The sequence below is a fragment of the Malus domestica genome, chromosome 08 (assembly GCF_042453785.1).
Source record: "Malus domestica chromosome 08, GDT2T_hap1".
NCBI lineage: Eukaryota > Viridiplantae > Streptophyta > Magnoliopsida > Rosales > Rosaceae > Malus > Malus domestica.
This window is the reverse complement of record NC_091668.1, coordinates 20,509,030-20,533,012: the sequence shown is the minus strand read 5'-3', so window position 1 is coordinate 20,533,012 and position 23,983 is coordinate 20,509,030. Positions and strand designations below refer to the sequence as shown.

Sequence of the window (23,983 nt, the reverse complement as noted above, 5' to 3'; positions counted from 1 at the left end):
CCTCAAACGAACTATCCCTAGCCTCCTACGGACCTCATAAAGCTTCCTATAAGCTTCAAATTCCATAAAAACAATCCATAAATTTTTGCATGAACAGTACCTCATTCGAGGTTAGGGTTTTCACGTGATTTCGAAGTAGTTCTTACCTGTAAATGGTATGGATGTGTTCGTCTGAGCTTCACGAACACAATGGTGTCATTTTCCACTTCGATCCGTCGTGTTTTCAAAGGTTTTGGTTGACGTCCGTACGTAGAAGGGAGAGAGAGAGTCTGAGAGAAAGAAGTATGAGAGGAGAGAGATAGAAGATGGGTATGTGTGTGGTCCAAAAGTCACCAATCAAAACTAAGGAAAATCTTTGTTCTAATTGGGTCACCAATCTAAAACAATTTAACCCAATAATAATTCACACACATCCTTTAACGTCCGAGGGCAAACTCGTCTTTTCACATATTCCGATAAAAATCTCGGGACTGGCTGTGACAGAGCATGTGCGTGAAGGCTAGTATAATAGAAAGCTCAAACTAAGGCTAACAATGGACCTAGGAACAACAAACTAACAACATGTGCACTACAAAAAGACGACGCTACAAGTACCAGAGAACAGGACGATCCGTCATTGTTAAGAATGTGAACCAGCCCAAACTGCACACTTCTTATAAGCAAATTCTTCACGTGCTCATCTAATTTAAATTTCCAATTAGCAATTTGATTGTTGCTAATATCCCTAAGTTTTTTAGTTTAATTCATAGCACAAATCTTTCAAGTTGTCTTCAAAACAAAACTAGAGCAAAATGGTGGCAAAGATAGTTTATAATTATCTATCCCACATTTAGGACTAGTTTGGTATTCCTGTACATTTAAAAAAAATGCTTATACCGTACTTTGAGAATAAACAACAATAAAATAAAACAGCTGAGTATTGGTAATGAGCGAAGTGTTTGCCAACTTAGGTTAGAGATTTAGGTGGATTCTAAATGGGTTGTCCCAAATTTAAAAAAAAATAATAATAAAATAAAAAAATTGAAACTTCCATTACCATGGCCCAATTTGTTTGACAGAATTGTGACGGAAGAACCACACTAATTTGTAACACCTATTTTCAGGAACTACATTGATCATTTTTCAATTTCAGGGACATTAATTTTGTGTCAATTTCAGGAACCGTCTGTGATAAAAACCAAAATTTTTATATATTTTAATTTCAGCTTTCTGTTATATTCTCTTTTTACTTGGCTAAACTCATTATGTTATTTTAATTTGTGAGATATTGCAAGTGGTGGTTTGCCTTAGTGGGTAGGCTTTCTCTCCTCCTCCTTTTCCTCCTCCTCCACTTAGGGTTACATTTGAAGAATAGGAATGTGGAGAATGGGAGTCATTCCCATTCATAATGAACCCTTTGTTTACTTACCCAAGGAGAATGAATTTTTTTATAGGTCTCACCCGAAATTAGGAATCACATTCTTGATATTCAAGGAATTGATGACACGTTTACGAAACTGTAATCAAAGTAGGAGGAATTGGATTGATGAGGAATTGAATTGATGAAGAGTTGGAATGAGGAGGAGTCAGAATCAGATTCTTGTTGAAACTGTTTACTTAAATGTTCTGGAATTGGAGTACTAATGAAATTGAGTTCATATAAGTTGTTTACTAATTCACCTGAATCGAAATAAAAAGCAATATGATTACTAAAATGCCCTTGTTCCTTTTTGTTTTATTTCATCCGTATATTTATTTTTAATAACATTTTAATTAGTTATTTTAATTGGTTTTGTTTCATGCTCTTATTCCAAACAATTAAACTTGCATACAAATTTAGGGATTTATTGTATTACCAATATTAAAATATTAAACACTTTAACAACAAACCTAGTTGAATAGAACACTCATCCCCTCTCTGCAAGTCTACATACCTTTTCTCTCCTGGCCCTCACCTCCATCTTCCCCACGCACCCTACCCCATAGCCGCCACCTCTTCTACATGTGAAGTATTTCATGATTTCTAAGTGACTGCTTCCACAAATTTGTGGGTTTGGGTTTGGCTTTGAATTGTTTATTTTCTAGGTTTGGGTGGTTGATTTTTGAATCCTGTTTAGGGGAGATGTGGCTGGATTTCTTGAGCTAGTGGGTTGGGAAGTGAAGCACGGTCGCACGGGGAGGTGAAAATTGGAAAGTAAGGTGCAGACGCATGAAGGCAGGGTGTTCCGGGAGCGGTGGGCTTGTTGGGTTGAATGGTAGACTTGAAACTTTAGAAATAATGAGAGGGTTATAATTGGTAGAAAAAAAAGTACATTTCTAATTCCCTTACTCTCCTAAAATCCAAATACCTAGGGCTGGTTCGGGTTAGGATCTCGTACCGAAACCCTTAACCCGAATCCCAAACCAAAACATTTCGGTATGGGATTTTGTATCAAGAAACTGAATCGAAAAGTTACAATTCCCAAAAATTTGGGATACCCAAAATTGTTTCGGGATTTCGGGTCACTTTGGGATTGTCGATCTTCCCTACTTCTATTAAGCACTACAATTTCATAGACATAAACAATATCAACCCTATTGTCGATCTCCTCTATTTCTATTTGTCAAATGTCCAATTTCATAGCCTATCCCCCTATTATTCGTGCAGGTCCTATTTCCCCATCCTAATATAGTAATCTGATTATCAATTTATTTTAGCCTAATCCTAATTCGTGCACCCACCACTACCCTACACGGCACACGGCTGCACCCACCCACCCTAAACCTAAGCCTAAACCTATGAACCTTACCTGGATTTTGGGACTAGATTCGTGTCAGATTCGTGTATTCCTTTGTCTCTGTGTATGTTGCCGGAGGAATGCAGTGAATTGGACGGAGGAGCGACGTTGAAGTGCACAGACTCAACAGATGAGTAGGGTTTGAACTGGATGGACTTAACATATTAGCGCCGTTTGAATTTTCTTATGAACTCATGTGTTAGCATAGATTGATGAGCACCTTATTTTCTTATGCCATGGTTGAGATATTATGATTTGTGTATTTCTGGAATTATTGTTAATTTACATTCGATGCCTATGAGTGAAATTTGTTATGTTAGTTGGGTGTATTGAGGATGTCCCCATTTTTATCGAGGACGTTGTAATGCCAGCTAATCTTGTTCCCTTGGATATCGTTGACTTCGATGTTATCTTGGGCAAAAATTGGTTAGATTACAATTATGCCATGTTGAACTGTCGCCAGAAAATTGTTACTTTCCATTGACCAGGCATGCCTATTGTAACTTTTGTCGACGAACGTAGTGGTCTGAAACACAAAGTTATCTTTTCCATGAGGGCGAAGTGAATGTTGAGAAAGGGTTGTCAAGGCTACTTAGCTCATGTAGTGATGACTGAGGACACTCATGCGCATGTGGAAGACGTTCGAGTAGTCAAACATTTTCCTGATGATTTACCTGGCCTACCATCGGATCATGAAGTAGAGTTCACCATCGACCTGATCCTAGGTACTGACCCTATCTCTCTAGCACCTTATCGTATGGCTTCTATAGAGTTGAGAGAATTAAAAACCTAGTTGCAAGAACTTGTTGATAAGGGGTTTATTCAGTCGAGCATTTCCCCTTGGGGAGCTCCAGTCTTGTTTATGAGGAAGAAAGACGAAACGTTAAGGCTATGTATTGATTATAGACAGCTGAATTGAGTAACGATTAAAAACTGTTATCCGTTGCCTTATATCGATGATCTTTTTTATTGGCTTTGCGGTGCTTGTGTTTTCTCAAAAATCGATCTAAGGTCCGGTTAATACTAGTTGAAGATCAGAAGTGATAATGTTCCGAAAACAGCCTTCCAAACTTGATATGATCATTATGAGTTTCTTGTGATGTCATTTGGGTTAACTAATGCTCTAGCAGTTTTTATGGACCTGATGAATCAGGTATTCCGTCCTTACCTTGACAAGTTCGTAATTGTCTTCATTGATGACATTCTGGTGTATTTTAATAACAAGGCTAACCATGCTAGACATTTACGTCTGGTTTTGAAGAAGCTAAGGGAGAATCAACTGTATGCTAAATTCAATAAATGCCAGTTCTGGTTTGATCAGGTGTCATTCTTGGGACATGTGATATCAGCTCAAGGTATTCTCGTGGATCCGTATGAAGTAGCAGCAATGGAAAATTAGGAGCAACCTCAAACTGTCACTGAAGTACGAAATTTTCTTGGTCTTGCTGATTACTATCGATGCTTTGTGAAAGACTTCTCAGCCATAGCCCTGCTTCTAACAAGGTTGACCCAGAAATGAGTTAAATTTGAATGGAGTGATGATTGTGAACAAAGTTTTCAATAGTTGAAGTACTGTCTCGCTCATGCACCTGTTCTGGCACTTCCCGATGATAATGGGAAGTTCAAGATCTACAGTGACATTTCTCTAAACGGTCCGGGCTGTGTGCTGATGTAGCATGGAAAGGTGATCGCGTATGCTTCGCGACAACTAAAACCCCATGAAATGAACTACCCTACTCATGATCTTGAATTGGCAGCTATTGTTTTCACTCTAAAAATTTGGTGGCACTATCTTTATGGGGAAACATGTCGAATCTTCACTAACCACAAAAGCCTCAAGTATATCTTTACTAAAAAAGAACTTAATCTTTAGCAACGTAGGTGGATGGAATTGATCAACGATTATGACTATACTATTAAATATCACCCTGGCCGTGCAAATACTGTAGTAGATGCTCTCAGTAGGAAATCTCACAGTCGACTCAATGCTCTTTATGCTTATCATGTTTTGGGAATGGATCACCATGGAGCTTTACTTGCCAACTTTTAAGACAAACCAGTTTTATTGGATCATGTTCTCGAAGGCTCAGATAAATGACTCAGAATCCCAGGAGTTAAAGCAAGTGGTGTTGAAAGGCAATAGAGGAGATTTCAGGATTCAAATGTCTGATGGTGTGCTCATGCAAGGCGATCGAATGTATGTACCGAATGTGGAAGAACTGAAGAAAGAAATACTCGATGAGGTGCATATCTCAGCTTATGCGATGCATCTCGGGAGTACTAAAATGTATCATACTATCCGACCTTTCTACTACTGGCCAGGAATGAAAAGAGAAGTTACGGAGTACGTAAGTCGTTGTTCGGTCTGTCAACAGGTCAAAACGGAAAGAAATAAACCATTCGGGTTGCTACAATCACTTCTTATACCTCAGTGGAAATGGAAAGATATCACAATTGATTTCGTGTATAAACTGCCTCGTACACGTAATGGCTGTGATAGTATCTGGGTGATTGTAGATCGACTTACCAAGTCAGCATATTTCCTACTTGTTCGTGAAAACTACTCGATAAGTTGGTTAGCCAAGCTTTTTATTTTAGAAATTGTCAAGTATCATGGTGTTCCAGTTAGTATTATTTCTGATCGGGACCCCATATTTACTTCGAAATTTTGGGTAGCTTTTCAAGAAACTCTGGGTTCGAAATTACTCTACAGCACTGCCTATCATCCTCAAAGCGATGGACAATCAAAGAGAACTATTCAGACACTGGAAGACATGTTGAGATCTTCAGTCCTGCAATTCAGAGACGAATGGCACAAATGCTTACCTTCGATAAAATTCGCCTACAACAATAGCTTTCACTCTAGCATTGGTATGTCACCATTTGAGGCGCTGTATGGGAAACCTTTTCGTACATCGTTGTGTTGGTCTGAGGTCGGCGAAAGAGTTTTGGTGAGTCCTGAAATTGTGGATGAGACAACACAAAATATTCAAGTGATAAGGGATAACCTGAAAGCAGCACATGATCAACAAAAGAGTATAACAGACAGACATGCGACATATAGAATATATGCAGTTGGAGACTGGGTATTCTTAAAGTTGTCACCATGGAAAGGCGTTGTACGTTTCGGGAAGAAAATGAAGCTAAATCCTCGTTACATTGGGCCATATCAGATCATTAAGCGAGTTGGTGAAGTTGCATATCGACTTGATCTTCCTCCAGAGTTGTCAATAGTGCATAATGTGTTCCACGTGTCCATGTTACGGAGATATGTCTCTGATCCGTTACATGTGGTTCCTCCTCAACCGTTAGAGATTAACCCAGATTTGACTTATGATGAGGTTCCAATGACGATTATTGACTGGAAAGACAAAGTTCTCAGAAACAAAACAATTCGTATGGTGAAAGTCTTATGGAGAAACCACTATATGGAGAAAGCTACCTAGGAGACAGAGAAGCGTATGCAAACCTTTATCCATGTTTGTTCTTTTGAAAGTCCTAGGATGGGTACTAATTTAATCTAGACTATAAATAAATTTCAACTTAAGACTAAATTAAATTATGGCTTAAACTAATCAGTTATGCAAACTTAATCCTACACAAATATTCAGCACGAATATAAAGAGCACACACACGATGTAGGATTTTACGAGGCAAAACCCACCACTGGGAAAATCCTCGGGCTACCAAGCCAGGAAGCACTAAGAAAGAAAGAATACATAAAGACTTACAAAACTCATCAACTAGACACCCATACCAGTTGGCAGCTTTGTCTCTGCGCTTTACTACTCGATCTTTCGTCAGTCTTCGAGTTGAAGTGGCACGACACTAACGCAACCGTCAATCACCTTTCCCTCGAACTTTGCAGGATGCTAACTCGATCATGCAGAATGTTTATATGATGAAGTGTTTGCTTGAAAAACAATCAATTACGAAAATCACAAAGCTCATTTCCATAATTGATATTCAATTTAAAACCTCAAAGAAAACAGCATAAAAATAACAATTTCTCTCAAAAACCCATGCTGTTGGAACCACAAGCTAACAGCAGTAATCAAATTGTTTTTCCACGCACATAAAAACCCAAGCTAGTGCTTCTGAAAATGCTTTTGAATAAAATTAGTTTTTATGCATATATGGCTCGAGTTCTTTCAAAGTCCCAGACAACTCTTATAGGGACTTAAAGACTTACACCTATTAAACCGATAAGAATGCAAACCGTGTAGTCGGATAACTCCCATGCAATCAGATAGATCCCATGCAAACAGATAAGTCCTACCAACATGCAAACACCTAAGTTTGAAAACACGGTTTGAAAACATGGTTTGATAGACGGGATAATTCATTCTAAAGAAATAAAACCCACACGGATAAAAGTCATATCCCTAATACAATAACATGTGATATAGATGAATGTAGTTGGATGCATGCATGCAAACGTACCTGAACGAGTATCGCGTTTCGATAACATCTTCGCATCGAAAGTGTGAGAAACCTCCCTAGACTTAAACTATTACAATTGAAAATATGTAACAAGTCTAAGCTATTACAGACTCAGGCATTTTGTCAGGGTTTGCCAATTTTACCCTAACAATCTCCCCTTTTGGCATTTCCTTGACAAAACCCTCAATAACGACATTTTAGAAATCTTAAAACTTATGCACTGAAGTCTGTAATCTGCACACAGTTAAACGAAACACCCATGACGTACAAAAGATAGATGTTGCAAGAATATTATGATAATCATTCAAACACATCAACATTGCACAACGTTCATAAAAAAAACTTTATTAAGAAATATAAAAAGAACATAATAGAACTCTCACAACTAAAATAAAAAAAACTTGTAGCTAAAATCTATCTCATCTATCTCTCCCCCTAACTATAGTCTCTCCCCCTTTTTGGCACAGGAAAAGCCAAAGATAGAAAATCAATCATCCTTGGCTGCACCGTCTTCATCAGAAACCCAGTAGAGATCTTCTTCTGGATCCTCTTCGGGATCTTCGTCAGGATCCTCTTCTGGATCATCTTCTGGAGGAAGAGTGGGCAGCGGTGAGTGGTCCAGAATGGGTGGACAAGGAGTACGAGTAGACGGTGGAACACAATCAGAGTGGAAGTTAACCTCGTCATCAGATGAAGAAATATGAATAAGAGGAGCAAACAAGTGGTTGGGAAGGCGATGAAAACATTGCTCCAAATTAGAAACTCGATGATTGAGATCATTTGTAGAGTTCTTAATAAAACGTTCCAGTAAAGAAAATTGCTTGCTCAGATCAAGCATTTGTTGGAAGACCGCTTGTGAAAAATCAACATCAGGCAAAGCTGAACAATCAGAGGAGGAAGAAAACAATCTATGTTTGCAGAACGTGTACGGGGAGAAGAGAAGGAAGGATTAATAACAGGAGTCTTGCCTTTCGGAGCGTGATGACATGCAGACTTGCGTGAGGATGCCATGACAAAAAGAGGTTTGTGTACACCATGCAATGAATAATTAAAAAAAAAACCGACAATAAATAAGAGAGAAACACAAATTGACGCCAATTGCAAAGCAACTAAAATACCAAAAAGATAAAAAAAATAAAACAGAATACAAGATGTAATGTCCACAGAGACATAATACGAACGGGAGACAGCCAAAACAATCGAAACCATAGACATGCAATATGATTAAACAAGCCAACTCAACAGCAACCCCTAAACTCACAAGGAATATTCTCAATTATCACTTAAGGTGTTTGGGTTGAAATGTTTACACTAAAAAAGATCATTATGTGAATGCTCTACCATAGGCTTGCAGATCAATCTCATCTCCACACATCAACAACCTACCCTCAAAAGATGAAGTAAGTTCTTACGAAGGGTTGTAACAGGGCTTAGGCACTGGATGAATTTAAAGAAGAAGAAGGAGAACATAAGGCTGTTGAGACATAAAACTGGAGAGAGTTTGAGACATAGAGAACCACTGGAGCATTAGAGAGTGCTTTGCACATTTGATATATTCGTGGTTGTCATGTACAACTGTAACGTTGATTGTCTTCAGAGATAAACAGCCACCATGTGTGGCAAACATACGACTCTTGATTCCCTTTTTTTTTTTTCCGATATCTTTTCTTGACTTGGAAAGTTGTTATCAGCACAATATTTTTGTCTGCAGTAGTGAAACAATCTTGGACTCTTCTCTTTAAAAATGATTGATGCAACTGGCTTTGATTTTGCAACGGAGGTGAGAATCAGTGTATAAAAATGGAAGAGGGTAATATATACTGAAGGAGAGGCTCAATAATGCGGATAGGGAAAAATAGAAAGGCACTGGCTTATAGGATAATGATGAAGAACGTAAGTCCTACTTTCATCTCAAGAGGAGAGTAAGGAGTGATACAAAGCCTTGAGAGATCTCAAAGCAAGTTCTAGAGAGTCAAATCACATAAGATAGATCACACAGAAACAATTAAAAGTGTATGAAAAATGCATACACGAACTGGAGGCTCAAAAGCTCACAGGGTGCGGAGTTTCTGGCAAGTAGTCATGTTTAATCAGAAAACATACATATAGTATCAACCACCAAGGCAAAATATATCATGTTTAGCACAAAGCAGAGACTTTTGTGGACAAAAGTTGTGTATAAAGAATATGGAAATCCTTTGTTTTTTTTTCGGTATTTTTATGAAGAAACAACTAAAAAAATGAAAAGAGAGAAAAAAAAAACATGGAAAAACAATGAAAACAAACAGAAGTTAAGAAACACGACAGATTCCTAATGCCTTGCGAAGGGTTTCAAAACGATGAGTGTCTAAAGGCTTAGTAAACAAGTCTGCAAGTTGATGTGCAGCGGCAATGTATTCCAGTACTAAAACATTCTCTTCAACCAAAACACGAATAAAGTGATGACGAATGTCAATATGTTTGGTACGAGAATGTTGAACAGGATTCTTGGAAATGTTTATAGCACTAGTGTTGTCATAGAAAATAGAGAAGGCATTTTGATGAATGCCATAATCACTGAGTATTTGCTTCATCCAAAGCAATTGTGTACAACAACTACCAGCAGCTATGTATTCGGCTTCGGCAGTGGATAAAGAAACACAGTTTTGTTTCTTACTATGCCAAGCAACAAGATTATTTCCAACATAGAAACAACCTCCAGAAGTACTTTTCCGATCATCAGCATTTCCTGCCCAATCGGCATCGGAAAATCCAACAATTTCAGAATTGGTTTCAAAGGAATAATGTAGTCCAAAATCAACTATACCACTCACATACATGATGATTCTTTTGACAGCTTCCAGATGTGACTCTTTTGGATCAGCTTGATATCATGCACAAGCACCAACGCTGAAAGAGATATCAGGCCTACTAACAGTAAGGTACAACAAACTGCCAATCATACTCCTGTAAAGTGTTTGATCAACACGTTTTCCATTTGGATCCTTGTGAAGTTTTGTGGTTGTTGCCATGGGATTGGAGACTGGTTTTGCTGAAGTCAAGCCAAACTTCTTAACTAGGTCACTAGCATATTTTGTCTGAAAGACAAAAATACCATCTTCAACTTGTTTGACTTGTAATCCCAAGAAAAAATTTAGTTCTCCACACATGCTCATTTCGAATTCACTCTGCATGACCTCAGTAAACTCTTTTACAAGTGTGGCAGATGTGGAACCAAACACTATATCATCCACATATACTTGTGCTATCATCACGTCCTTCTTGATTCTTTTAACAAACAAAGTCTTGTCAACAGCTCCTCGAGTATATCCTTTCTTTAACAAGTACGTTGAGAGTTTGTCATACCATGCTCTCGGAGCTTGTTTTAAACCGTACAAAGCTTTCTTCAATCGGTACACATGATCAGGATGCTTTGGATCAACAAACCCCTTTGGTTGTTCCACATAGACTTCTTCTTGAAGTATTCCATTTAAGAAAGCACTCTTGACATCCATTTGGTATAATTTGAAACGCAGATGACAAGCAAAAGCAAGTAACAACCTAATGGACTCCAATCTCGCAACGGGTGCAAATGTCTCGTCAAAATCCAAACCTTCTACCTGAATGTATCCTTGAGCAACGAGACGAGCTTTATTTCTCGTGATGATACCATGTTCATCAGTTTTGTTCCGAAACACCGACTTTGTTCCTATAACATTTGTTTCTTTGGGTCGGGGAACAAGGTACCATACATCATTTCTAACAAATTGATTGAGTTCTTCTTGCATGGCCATTATCCAGTCATCATCTAAAAGAGCTTCCTTGGCATTTTTTGGCTCAATCTTTGATATGTAGCACGTGAAGTTTACTACAGCAGTAGTTTTACTTCTTGTCAACATTTAATCTTCTACGTCACCAATGATGTCTGACTTGGAGTGATCTTTTTGCACTTGCTTGTGTCTTTTTCTCAAAGCTTTTGTTGAGTCAATATTTTGGTGCACTTCTCCCTGAGTAGTGGACAACCCATCAATTGATTTTCTTTGAAAAATTTCTTCCTCTGAAGCAGGTTGTTCAATACTTAAGAGAGAGTTATTCACAACAACATTAATGGACTCCATAACATTTTGAGTTCTCTTGTTGAACACCCTGTATGCTTTACTGGTGAGAGAGTATCCTAGAAAAATTCCAATATCACTTCGTGAATCAAATTTTGCTAACATTTCTCTATCTTTGTAAATGTAGCATATACTACCGAATACTCGCAAATGCTTAACATTTGGCTTCTTCCCTTTCCAGATCTCATAAGGTGTGCACTTTGTACCGGGTCTAAGATAGACTATATTTGCCGTATAGCACGCAGTGCTAACTGCCTCAGCCCAGAAATGCTTAGCCAAACGAGCGTTTGTCAGCATGACACGACTCATGTCAAGTAAAACACGATTCTTTCGTTCCACAACTTCGTTTTGTTGAGGAGTGATTGGAGCAGAAAAATTGTGATCAATTCCTTTTTCGTCACAAAACTTAGAAAACGATATGTTTTCAAATTCAGTTCCGTGATCGGTTCTGAGTTTTACCACACGATCATTTGAAGCAACTCTATCATTTTGAATTTTATTCAACAAACCAAAAAATGCTGTGAATGCATCAGATTTCTCTCGCAAGAAGGCAACCCAATTAAAGCGTGAGAAATCATCCACCAAGACAAGTGTGTATTTTTTTCCCCCAATGCTTTCGGTTTGTACTGGTCCAACCAAGTTCATGTGCATCAGTTCCAAAGGTCGTGAAGTTGAGATGTAATTTGTGGATTTGTGTGAACTCTTTGTTTGCTTTCCCACTTGACATTCTCCACAAATTCCAAGTTCTCCAGTCAACAACGGTAAACCCCTCACATACTCTTTCTTGGAAAGCTTGATCAAATCCTTACAGTTCATGTGACCTAATCGTTTATGCCATAAATCCAAAACATCGTCAGTTGCTTTATTGCATATGTCAGGCACATGTAACTCATTTGCATTCACACAATAACAATTGTCCTTAGACCTTTTTCCTTCAAAACTGTCAACCTCTTTAGCAACCTTTACACTACATTTCAACTTATTGAAAAGTACTTCAGCATCATCATCGTCACAAATTACTAATGCTAATTAGGTTAGCTTCAGTGAAGAAAATATCGATAATATCGGCGAAATATCGCCGATATTATCGTTTTTTTGGGACCCCGATATTTTATTAACTATCCAACTTGTTTTCGGAAAAATATAGCGATATTATCGATAATATCGATAATATCGCGATATTTTCGAAACTATCGCGATATTTTGTATCTGCTAAATCGGAGAACAAAGCCGGAGCAAATAATCCGAATCCCTAAATCCCCAAATTCTAATTCAAAGCAAATGAACTGAATCCCTAATTCCTAAATCCCTAAAATCGATTTCAGTACAAAAATCAACATGCAGAAAAATCGCAATCTGTACAAAAATTGTAATTTACAAGCCGAGAAGAACGCCGGAGCAAATTAACCGAATCCCTAAATCCCCAAATTCGATTTCAAAGCAAATGAACTGAATCCCTAATTCCTAAATCCCTAAAATCGATTTCAGTACAAAAATGGTGCAACATGCAGAAAAATCGCAATCTGTACAAAAATTGTAATTTACAAGCCGAGAAGAACGCCGGAGCAAATTAACCGAATCCCTAAATCCCCAAATTCGAAATCAAAGCAAATGAACTGAATCCCTAATTCCTAAATCCCTAAAATCGATTTCAGTACAAAAATGGTGCAACATGCAGAAAAATTGAAATCTGTACAAAAATTAAAATTAAAAGCCGAGAAGAAGAGAAGTAGGAGCCTGGGAACGTCGTCTTCCTCACGAATCCAAGACGGCTGGGACAACGTCGTGCTCCTCAGTGGTGTCGACGGCTGGGACTACGATGAATTCCGGTCCATCTCCATGAAACAAGGTGGTTTAGAAGGCGGTTATCGAGTGGTGTCGACGGTTAGGTTTAGGGCGGGTGAGATGGGAGGAGTAGAGGGAGACACGGACGAGGAGGATCGAGAGATGGATCGAGATTCGAGAGATGATGTCTGTGTGTGTGTGTGGAAGAACTGGAGAAGGGGGAAGGGAGGGAGAAGACTGAGAACGAAGACTCAGAGAGAGAAGAGAGAGAAGAGAGAGATTGAGACGATTCGAGAAAGGAAGGAATGATCGAGAGAGAGACTGAGCTCCGTGTGTGGTGTGCGTGTGTGGTGTGGTGTGGGGGGTCTCGAAGTGTGTGTGTGGTGGAGTGTGAGTTCTTCACTGTTTTTGACTGTCTGTGTGGTGGCGTGTAAGAAAAAAAAAGCATCCAATGATCCAAATAATTCAAAACCAAATAATTCAAAACCTATCTCTAGCTCTCTGATCCAATGATCCAAATAACTTTTTGCAATTTCAGAGCATGGACAACAAATAATACTGCTTTCATAATGAAATCGTGTGACAGTCAGTAAGATTCTTTCACATGCAAAACAATGTCAGTGTGTCAATGTCTGTTATATACTTACATTCTTTCACCTTATCAAAGGTGGAGTATCAGAGGCATTCACAGAATTTTCATTTCTTCTTCTTCCCATACCATTTTCAAAACCATTCCATATCCATTCCAAAGCTTGAACACAAAGGGTTCCATATTTAAGGTAAGTTTACAAACTTAAATTTATATTATTGTAATTTATACAACAACAAATAAATTTGTGTGGACTCGTATGTTAATTTTTTTAAGTAATTAATACTTGCATGTTAATTTTTGTAAGTAATTAAGTAATGTTAACAATTACATGTTAATTTTTTTAAGTAATTAAGTAATGTTGTATAATTATTCCCTAGGATAATTTTAATATGTTTAATGTTATTTATTATTTTATTTCCCTTACCATTTTCAAAGTCATTCCAGATCCATTCCAAAGCTTGAACACAAAGGGTTCCATATTTAAGGTAAGTTTACAAACTTAAATTTATACTATTGTAATTTATACAACAACAAATAAATTTGTGTGGACTCGTATGTTAATCTTTTTAAGTAATTAATACTTGCATGTTAATTTTTGTAAATAATTAAGTAATGTTAACCATTACATGTTAATTTTTTTAAGTAATTAAGTAATGTTGTATAATTATTCCCTAGGATCATTTTAATATGTTTAATATTATTTATTATTTTATTTCCCTTACCATTTTCATTATCAAATTGGATTATTATTCATTAATATTAGGTTTTTTTTATTATCAAATTGGATTATTATTCTTTTATATTAGGATTATTTTTTTATCAAATTGGTGGATTATTCATTAAATTGGATTATTATCAAATTGGATTATTATTCATTAAATTGGATTATTATCAAATTGGATTATTATTCATCACTATGTTTTATATTAGGATTATTTTTTTTTATCAAATTGGATTATTATTCATTAAATTGGATTATTATCAAATTGGTGGATTATTCATTAAATTGGATTATTATCAAATTGGATTATTATTATCAAATTGGATTATTATTCATCACCATGTTTTATATTAGGATTATTTTTTTATCAAATTGGTGGATTATTCATTAAATTGGATTATTATTCATTAAATTGGATTATTATCAAATTGGATTATTATTCATCACCATGTTTTATATTAGGATTTTTTTTTATCAAATTGGTGGATTATTCATTAAATTGGATTATTATCAAATTGGATTATTATTCATTAAATTGGATTATTATCAAATTGGATTATTATTCATCACCATGTTTTATATTAGGATTTTTTTTTATCAAATTGGTGGATTATTCATTAAATTGGATTATTATCAAATTGGATTATTATTCATTAAATTGGATTATTATCAAATTGGATTATTATTCATCACTATGTTTTATATTAGGATTATTCATCACCATGTTTTATATTAGGATTTTTTTTTATCAAATTGGTGGATTATTCATTAAATTGGATTATTATCAAATTGGATTATTATTCTTTAAATTGGATTATTATCAAATTGGATTATTATTCATCACCATGTTTTATATTAGGATTTTTTTTTTATCAAATTGGATTATTATTCATTAAATTGAATTATTATGAAATTGGATTATTATTCATTAATATTAGGTTTTATTATTCCATATTATTTGTATAATTACTTAAATTTTTACAATCATTTTATTTACTTTGTATTTAATTCTTCTGTAGAATAACTTTATTATTTAGGTTATCTTATTTTATCAAAAAATAATTGTTTAATTTTCATGAAAAATAAATATAGGTACGTTTAAGATGTCCAGTAAACGTGATCCAGCTTGGGAACATGGAGACCCAATAGACGGAAACAAACATGGCACAATTTGCAAATATTGTGGTCGGGTAATGAAGAGTGGCGGAGTGACACGACTGAAGTATCATCTTAGTGGATTAGATCCATAAAAAAATGTCCAACGATGCGATAATGTCCCCCCAGAAGTGAAGGCATTCATCAGCACATTATTAAAAAATAAAAAACAGCAGAAGGAAAAGATAACACAGGGAATGGAAAATATTCGAGCTGGGCTACGGAGAAAAGTCTATGGCCAAGCGGTTGACAGTGATGATGATGACGATGAGGACGAATGTGATGATGACATGGGACCTGAAGAACGACGCAGTTTGAAAAAAGCATTACGTGCCTCCAAACAGTCAGCATGGGAAAGAGAACACCTTCATAAAATTCCTAATAGAGCACAAGGTTCCGGGACAAGTGGTGGTGCACAAATGAGACGGGGAGGCAGTCTTAGAGAATCACAACCAACACCACCAATAGCCCCAAGTTTATATAAGTCATCCAAAGCACGTCAAAAGAGTGTTTGTAGTTATTTCACTGGAGGTAATGTGAAGGAGGGAATGGGGCGTCTAATTAGCAAGTTCTTTATCTATGAAAATGTCCCTACTGCGAAGGCATCATTACATCATTTCAAAAATATGGTAGTGGGATGTCAACATGCCGGTGTTGGAGTACAACCTCCCACTCCCTATGAGATAAGAAACAAATATTTGGATATGGAGTATAAAGACATTGGCGAGTATGTTAACAAGTTGAGGTCAAAGTGGGAAACTAATGGTTGCACAATCATGTGTGACGGATGGACCGGCCCGACCAGATTATCTATCATCAACTTCATGGTATACTCCAAGGGAAAGACAATTTTTTTGAAGTCTGTTGATGCTTCAGACCATATAAAGAATTACAAGTATATTTACAAATTATTGAGGGATGTAATCATGGAGGTGGGAGAGCATAATGTTGTCCAAGTCGTGACCGACAACGGTTCTGCATTTGTCAAAGCTGGAAAAAAGTTAATGAAGCATCATAATGTGTTTTGGACATCATGTGCAGCACATTGTATTGATCTCATGTTTGAGGCAATGGGGAAGAGAGAGAATGTTGCTACTGTGGTCAAAAGAGCTAGAACGATCACAAATTATATTTACAATCACGGTTGGTTGTTGGCAAAGATGCGTGAATTTTGCAAAGGAGAAATTATTCGTCCAGCTACCACTCGATTCGCCACCAACTATATTGCATTAAACAGCCTACTCAAGAAGAAAGCAGGGTTGAAGCAACTATTCACTAGTGACGATTGGGCCAACCACAATTTCAGCCGCTCAAATACAGGTCGTATGGTGGAAAGTATAGTGCTTGATCATGCTTTTTGGACTCAAACAGAACATGTGTGTCAAGTGTTTGAACCTCTTTACAAAGTTTTACGGATCGTTGACACAGAAGTGTATCCTACTATGGGGGCAGTATATGAGTTGATGCGTGTAGTGAAGGATGAATTGGAAAGAAAACATGGTGCAAGGTGGGTCATAAAAATAATTGAAGACCGATGGTATAAAACATTATACCACGATTTGCATGCAGCAGGTATAAATTATGTCATAATTTGCAATTCATTTCTTTAGTTGCATAAGTATTATTTCTCTTATTAGAGTATGTGTTTCTTTGAACAGCATATTATTTGAATCCCCGATACCAATACAGACCCGGTGTTGGAGATGATGGTAACCTTATACGTGCTGTACATAATGTATACTCTAAATTAGACCCTGCATCACCAGCAGTTGGCCAATTTGGAAATGAGGTACACAATTACTTAAATTATAATAATTACTTTGTTGGATTAAACTAACACAATTTATTGTATTCAGCTAACATGGCTTAAAGATGCAAGAAGAACATTTGGAGAACCAACATCAGTTGCTGCTTGAACAAATATGTCTCCTAGTGAGTATAAACATATTTCACTATAAGTTTATAATAGAATTTGTTGGAGTTATTAGGCTTATCAACATTATTTTTCATTGTAGCTGAATGGTGGATCATGTATGGGACCGATGCACCAACTGTGAGAAAGTTAGCAATAAAAGTATTATCACAAACAGCTTCCTCATCTGCTTGTGAAAGAAATTGGAGCACATTTGCACTCATACACACAAAGCAAAGAAATAAGTTGGCTCATGGTAGCTTGGAAAAATTAGTTTATTGCTACTACAACATGAAGCTTCAAATTCGAGATAAGGAAGCAGAAATCGATCATGTCGACCGTGGTGACCCACTAGATGTGTTTGATATTGTTGGTGAAGATGATGATACGGAGGGTAACCAATTTTTTCAATGGATTAGACATCTTCATTTAGATGCTGATGAAGGCAACCCAGCTCCCAGAGTTGCTGAAGAAGCACATAATGAAGGGATAAATGTAGAAAGAGTATTAGAGGAGGAGGTGGGATCTAGCAGCTCTGACTCTTTTGAAGAACTTTTGCACCCAAGACCAAGAAACACTGGAATTCCACCTTCTTCCAATCCTACACAACCACAACATCGTGCTAATACTAATGATAGCTCTAGTACAAGATCAGGAGACTCACCTACCACCGGAGGTGGGAATGATGAAGGACATAGTGGAGCTGGAGGTAGTGGAGCTGGAGGTAGTGGTGGTGGATATGGAAACTATTATGGACCACCACCTCCCGGATATATGAGCCCCTTCACTGGTGAGGCAAACTTCACGCATGCAACACATGATGATGACCATGGCAGTAGGCGGGCAGGACCAGGAATTGGTGCCATAGGGAAGGACTATACTCGCAGAGAAAGAGGCAAGGGGATTTTGTCAAGTCAAGAAGATGACTCGTTATCTAGAACTTTAGACTCTGTTGGATTGGGAAGTAGTAACTATGGTTATACTCATAACCAACCATTTCCCTACCCTTCATATCCCATTCCTGTTGGGATGGAATCGAGCGACTCATGGAAACAATCCCAGACTCAATCTTCAAATGATTTTTCTTATGGACAACCTCAACCAATCTCGGATCCATATGGGTGGCATATTAACAATTACATGCAAAACTATTTTGGGGATTTATCATTTGATAACTACTCTTCACAATACACTCATTCTACACATAGAGATGATGAAGATAGTGAAAAATTTGAACCTCATAGGAACTCTATGTGGTACTAAAGTGTAAAATATTGTACTAATTCATTATATATAAATGATTATGGTGTGTTTAGACTTCTTTCATTAATTACTACATATTTTCTACACTCACAATATTTGTCAGATCGCTATATAATCAACTTGATAATGTTAAATCCATCATGCAATGCATTTCCTTCCAATTTTTTGTGATAAACTAATAGATAATTGACTAAATAAACATCCTACAAAGTTTCAATAAAAATTTCCAAGTTTTTCTTACAATTTCCGTGGTTTCCATGTAATTTTTATCGATATCGATATTTTACCGATATTTCCATCGATATTTCCGTGTTTTCGGACTACCGATATTTCTGATATTACCGATATTTTCTTCCTTGGTTAGCTTTAAGCCCATCAACTAACATGACATTTTTTAAGCATGGAATTCCTAGTGTTTTGATTTCTCCTTTTCCAACGATCCTTGCTCTTTTTCCATCTCCAAACGTGACTGCTCCATTTTTGCAATCCTCGGGGAGAGTTGTGAACCATCTTTTGTCTCCAGTCATGTGCCTTGAGCAACCACTGTCTAGATACCAAGTATCAGACTGACAAGATGAAAGAGTAGTGAAGGCCACCAAGCATGTAAGATTGTCTTCCTCAGATGAAGGTGACACTTTATCCAATAGACAAATTTAAGTCTCTTTTCTTCTCCATACTTGCTTTAAGTTTGGAGTAAGGAAGTTGGGCATTATTTTTGAAATTCTATTCATTCCCTTTGGGTGAGCAACAAATCTCCCTTTGAGATTTGATTTTTCAGAAATTGATGCGAAATATATAAGCACACAAATTAAACCCTCTTTTTATCAAGTGTAGCAAAGTATGTAAGTAGGGATCGTTCTAGGCCGGGGATTAGGAGGGATTGCTAAATCACTTGAAAACTGACTCAAAATGTAAAAACAAAGTTTAAAACACTAAACTAGACTCCAAGAATGCAAAACTAAACTCTAAAACACTAAAACAAACCAAAAGACTCAAAACAGCCTCGAAACACTCAAAACTGCCTTAAAAACACAATCTAGGCAGTTTTGAACACAAAACACAATTTGGACGAAAATAGGTTATAACTTGACTCAAGACACTTAAAAACACAAACTAAATTGATTTCTAACTAAGATGACTCAACAAAATAAAGGGGGATTGATTTTAGACGAATTTGAAAACAAAACAGAAACTTTGTAACTTAAACAGATTTTAAAAACGAATTTGGTTAAAGTGAATGGATGGATAGCTAGCTAAGGGGTTCTTCTCCACACATGTCACACTTGCATACAAAACGATTTCCAATTGCTTCTCAATAAACCATGAATTCCCAACGCCCCAGATTAACCGTGAATTGCACTAATTAACCCTCAGATTTTCCTAAAGTTATCGAATTGGATGAATTGCATACGACAACCCAAAGCATTCCTCACAAATTCCCTGCATGAATTGCATAACAAAGATACAAGCAAAGATCATTAAGTTCTATGAAAATCATAAGCATTGGCGAGGCACTTGTTACTATGAATTGCATGAAACTTATGCCAAGAATTTACTTAACACGATTATTATCAACAACCTTTACTACTTTTGAATATAAGTTCGTAACGATTAGGTGAAATTCCCTTATATCCTAGCATCAAACTTATGCATGAAAATTAAGCGTGCACTCTCAACCAACACACACAAATCTGTTTTAATTCATATAGATAAGTAAATTGAATTCACAACTTATGAAACGCAATTAGAAGTAATCAAATCATATAGCAAGCATAAACATGGTTTCGAATTCCCCCTAGCCAAGGGGGGCTTTAGTTCATCATACACACAAAGCAAAGATAAATAAGTTTAAACATTGAAATCCAAAGAAAGAGAACACCTAAAACGCTCCAACTTCGCAGCAGGTGCATCCACGATTCCTCCTTCCTCCTTGCTGCGGCACAGAGACTTTGGACAGGTTTTGGGTGGTATTTGTATGGGGGAATGGATATGGAATGGTATGAGAGTGTTTAGGATGGATGGGTGGTGCGGCAAGGGGTGATTTTTGGCAGAAGTTATGGAGTATGGTGGTGGAAGGCTGCGGCAAAGAAGAGGGCAGATTTCTGACGTGGATTGATGTGTATGAGAAGTGGTAATTCAGCTAGGGCTGACGTTTGAATATATATAGGCACCTAAAACCCTAGGGTAATCAGATATGGACTTGGATAACCCAAATCCACAAAGAAAAAGACTTAGAAAATCAGAATCCACAAGGGAATAGGCTAAAGGGTGCGGCAGGTTTGGATAAGGCAGGGTAAGGCTTCTAGAAAGCCTTGCAAGGCAAGGAAATAGGTTCTAGAAAGGGATAGGTGCGGCATGGATTAAGGGGATAAGGATAGGGCTTCTAAAAACCCAAAACCAAGAGGAAATAGACCCTAACCCACGGCAAGGATAAGGAAATGCTCTCGAACCTTTCTTTGTGTCTTCCAACACTTAAAAACCTCCTAATGTTGCTGAAACTTAAGGCCATTTAGGTTTAGGAAAGATCAACCCAAAATAGCAACTTCTAGGCTTAACTTTCCTACTTCAAGTAGGAAACCTTGTTTGAGTAGGAATCTTCATTCTTCTAAGAATCCATCTTCAACTAGGAATCCCTCGTTGATTAGGAATCCTTCTTCAATTAGGACTCCTTCTTGGACTAGGACTCCTCAAATCTTCAAATCTTCAATTTCGTCCAAACCTTTTGTTCCAAGCATGTGTTATTCACTCTAAGCTCACTTTTGCTCCAAAAAGCTCCAATTTGCATCATTTTGTATAATATGCCCTTAAAACCTGAAAACACATAAAACTAGCTTAAAAGACTACTTAAACTAAGAAAACATAACGAAAATGCATAAGAACTAGCCAACTAAGACGCATAAATATGCTCTTATTAGAAATCCAAGAAGTGGTGTGTTTAGTTTGATTTTCCTTTCGAAGCTTGTAACACCTAGGTCTGATATGTCCTATTTTTTCACAAAAGTGACAGATAGGACTACAATTTTTTGACCTAATGAACTTCTTTGGATCAACAAAATTTCTCACGGAATTTGACTATTTTGTAGTGATACACGAATTTCCAAAATGTTCATCACTACTCACTTTCCTACTAGGTTCTTGTAAAGCTTTGACAAACTTGCTAACAGAAGTGGAAGAACTTCCAGTTATATCAAAACCTAGACCGCTTCTATCACCTGAAATCTTTCCATAGCTCAACATTTTGTCAATTTTGCTTGAGCCAATGCTAAACTCTTCAACTTTCTTCTTTATGTCATTTAATTCACTTTCAAGACCTTTGTTGTCTGATGCTAGCATATGTAACTTCTCCAACATTGACTCTCGTAGCTTTTCTGCATGTTCCATTTGAGATTGATGCTCGATCTCTGCTTCATTTTTCTCACTTTCAAGCTGCACGAGTTTATTTTTCAGTTCTTCATTTTCTTTCTTCACTTTCATGGTGATATCATAAAGTGCGGTGTACTTTTGTAAGACTTCTACGGAGTCAGACTCTTCAACTTTTGAATCATCAGTCTCATATCCATCAAAAGTTCCAAAAAATGCAACCACTTCCTCATCATCTTCAGATGCCGTGTCTTTTTCTGAATCACTGTCGCTCCACGTGGAAGTTAAAGCCTTGTTCTTTTCATCTTTCAGCCTTTTAAGAGTATTGGCACATTCATGAGCATGATGTCCATACCCTTGACACTCGAAACACTTATCTTTATCATTCCAACTTTTATTTTCACCAAGTTTGACAGACTTGGGAGTATTTCCATGAGAAACATCTCTAGAACGAGGGACTTTGGAGTTTGAATCAAAATTGTTTCGATTTTCACGTCCCCTAGAACTTCTAAGCTTCAAAAATTTCCTAGCTTGTTTGGTAAGGAGGGAAAATTCGTCTTGAGTCAAGGTTTCAAATGGATCCTCATTCATTTTTTCATTTTTGACTTTAAAGGCAACATTTTTCCCTTTCTTGCCTTCTGTAAAGTCGGACTCATATGTTTGTAGGGATCCAATCAATTGTTCCAACTTGTAAGTGTTCAAATCTTTTGATTCTTCTATAGCTGTCCTTTTTGCATGAAACCTTGAAGGAAGAGATCTTAGAATTTTCTTAACAACCCTATGCTCTGGAATGCTATCACCAAGATTGTGACAACCATTGACAATTACACTAAGCTTAGCATAGAAGTAAGAAAAACTCTCATCAACTAGCATTTTGATATTTTCAAATTTTGTGATGAGATTTTGAAGCTTGGATTCTTTGACAGTAGAATTACCTTCATGAGTAACTTCAAGAATATCCCAAGCTTCTTTTGCCGTTATGCATTTACTAATGTAGTTAAATTGCTCAGGCGAAACGACAGTAAATAACGCATTCAATGCCCTTTGATTGAATGTGCTAGAGCTGCGTTCTTCTTCGCTCCATTCCCTTCTAGGTTTAAGCAACGACATGGTTACCGAAGACTGTCCTTCACCTTTGGTTTCTTTAACTATTAGAGGTTCCCAGCCTTCTTCAACCGCAAGCCATACTCTGTCATCAAGCGCCCAGAGAAATGATTTCATCTTTGCCTTCCATGCAGCGTAGTTGTCACCATCAAAATGTGGTGGATGAGAAACTGAACCCATAGCACGATTCATCCTAGACTACCCACGGATCTTACTAGATATTTTTAGTGACCTGCTCTGGTGCCAATTGAAAGTCCTAGGATGGGTACTAATTTAATCTAGACTATAAATAAATTTCAACTTAAGACTAATTTAAATTATGGCTTAAACTAATCAGTTATGCAAACTTAATCCTACACAAATATTCAGCACGAATATAAAGAGCACACACACGATGTAGGATTTTACGAGGCAAAACCCACCACTGGGAAAATCCTCGGGCTACCAAGCCAGGAAGCACTAAGAAATAAAGAATACATAAAGACTTACAAAACTCATCAACTAGACACTCATACCAGTTGGCAGCTTTATCTCCGTGCTTTGCTACTTGATATTTCTTTAGTCTTCGAGTTGAAGTGGCACGACACTAACGCAGCCGTCAATCACCTTTCCCTCGAACTTTGCAGGATGCTAACTCGATCATGCAGAATGTTTATATGATGAAGTGTTTGCTTGAAAAACAATCAATTACAAAAATCACAAAGCTCATTTCCATAATTGATATTCAATTTAAAACCTCAAAGAAAACAGCATAAAAAATAACAATTTCTCTAAAAAACCCATGCTGTTGGAACCACA

At 36.9% G+C, this 23,983-nt stretch overlaps 1 protein-coding gene across 1 annotated transcript; it reads right to left on the bottom strand.

Annotated features, from left to right (window-relative positions):
- Nucleotides 1–17,883: 17,883 nt before the first annotated feature.
- On the bottom strand, nucleotides 17,884–23,365 carry LOC139198088 (uncharacterized). The gene is made up of 3 exons (XM_070826347.1): nucleotides 21,811–23,365; nucleotides 21,479–21,532; nucleotides 17,884–18,059 (listed from the first exon to the last, which is right to left on the bottom strand). The coding sequence occupies exons 1-3, from the start codon at nucleotides 23,363–23,365 to the stop codon at nucleotides 17,884–17,886; spliced, it is 1,785 nt and encodes a 594-aa protein (XP_070682448.1).
- Between the last annotated feature and the right edge of the window lie 618 nt (nucleotides 23,366–23,983).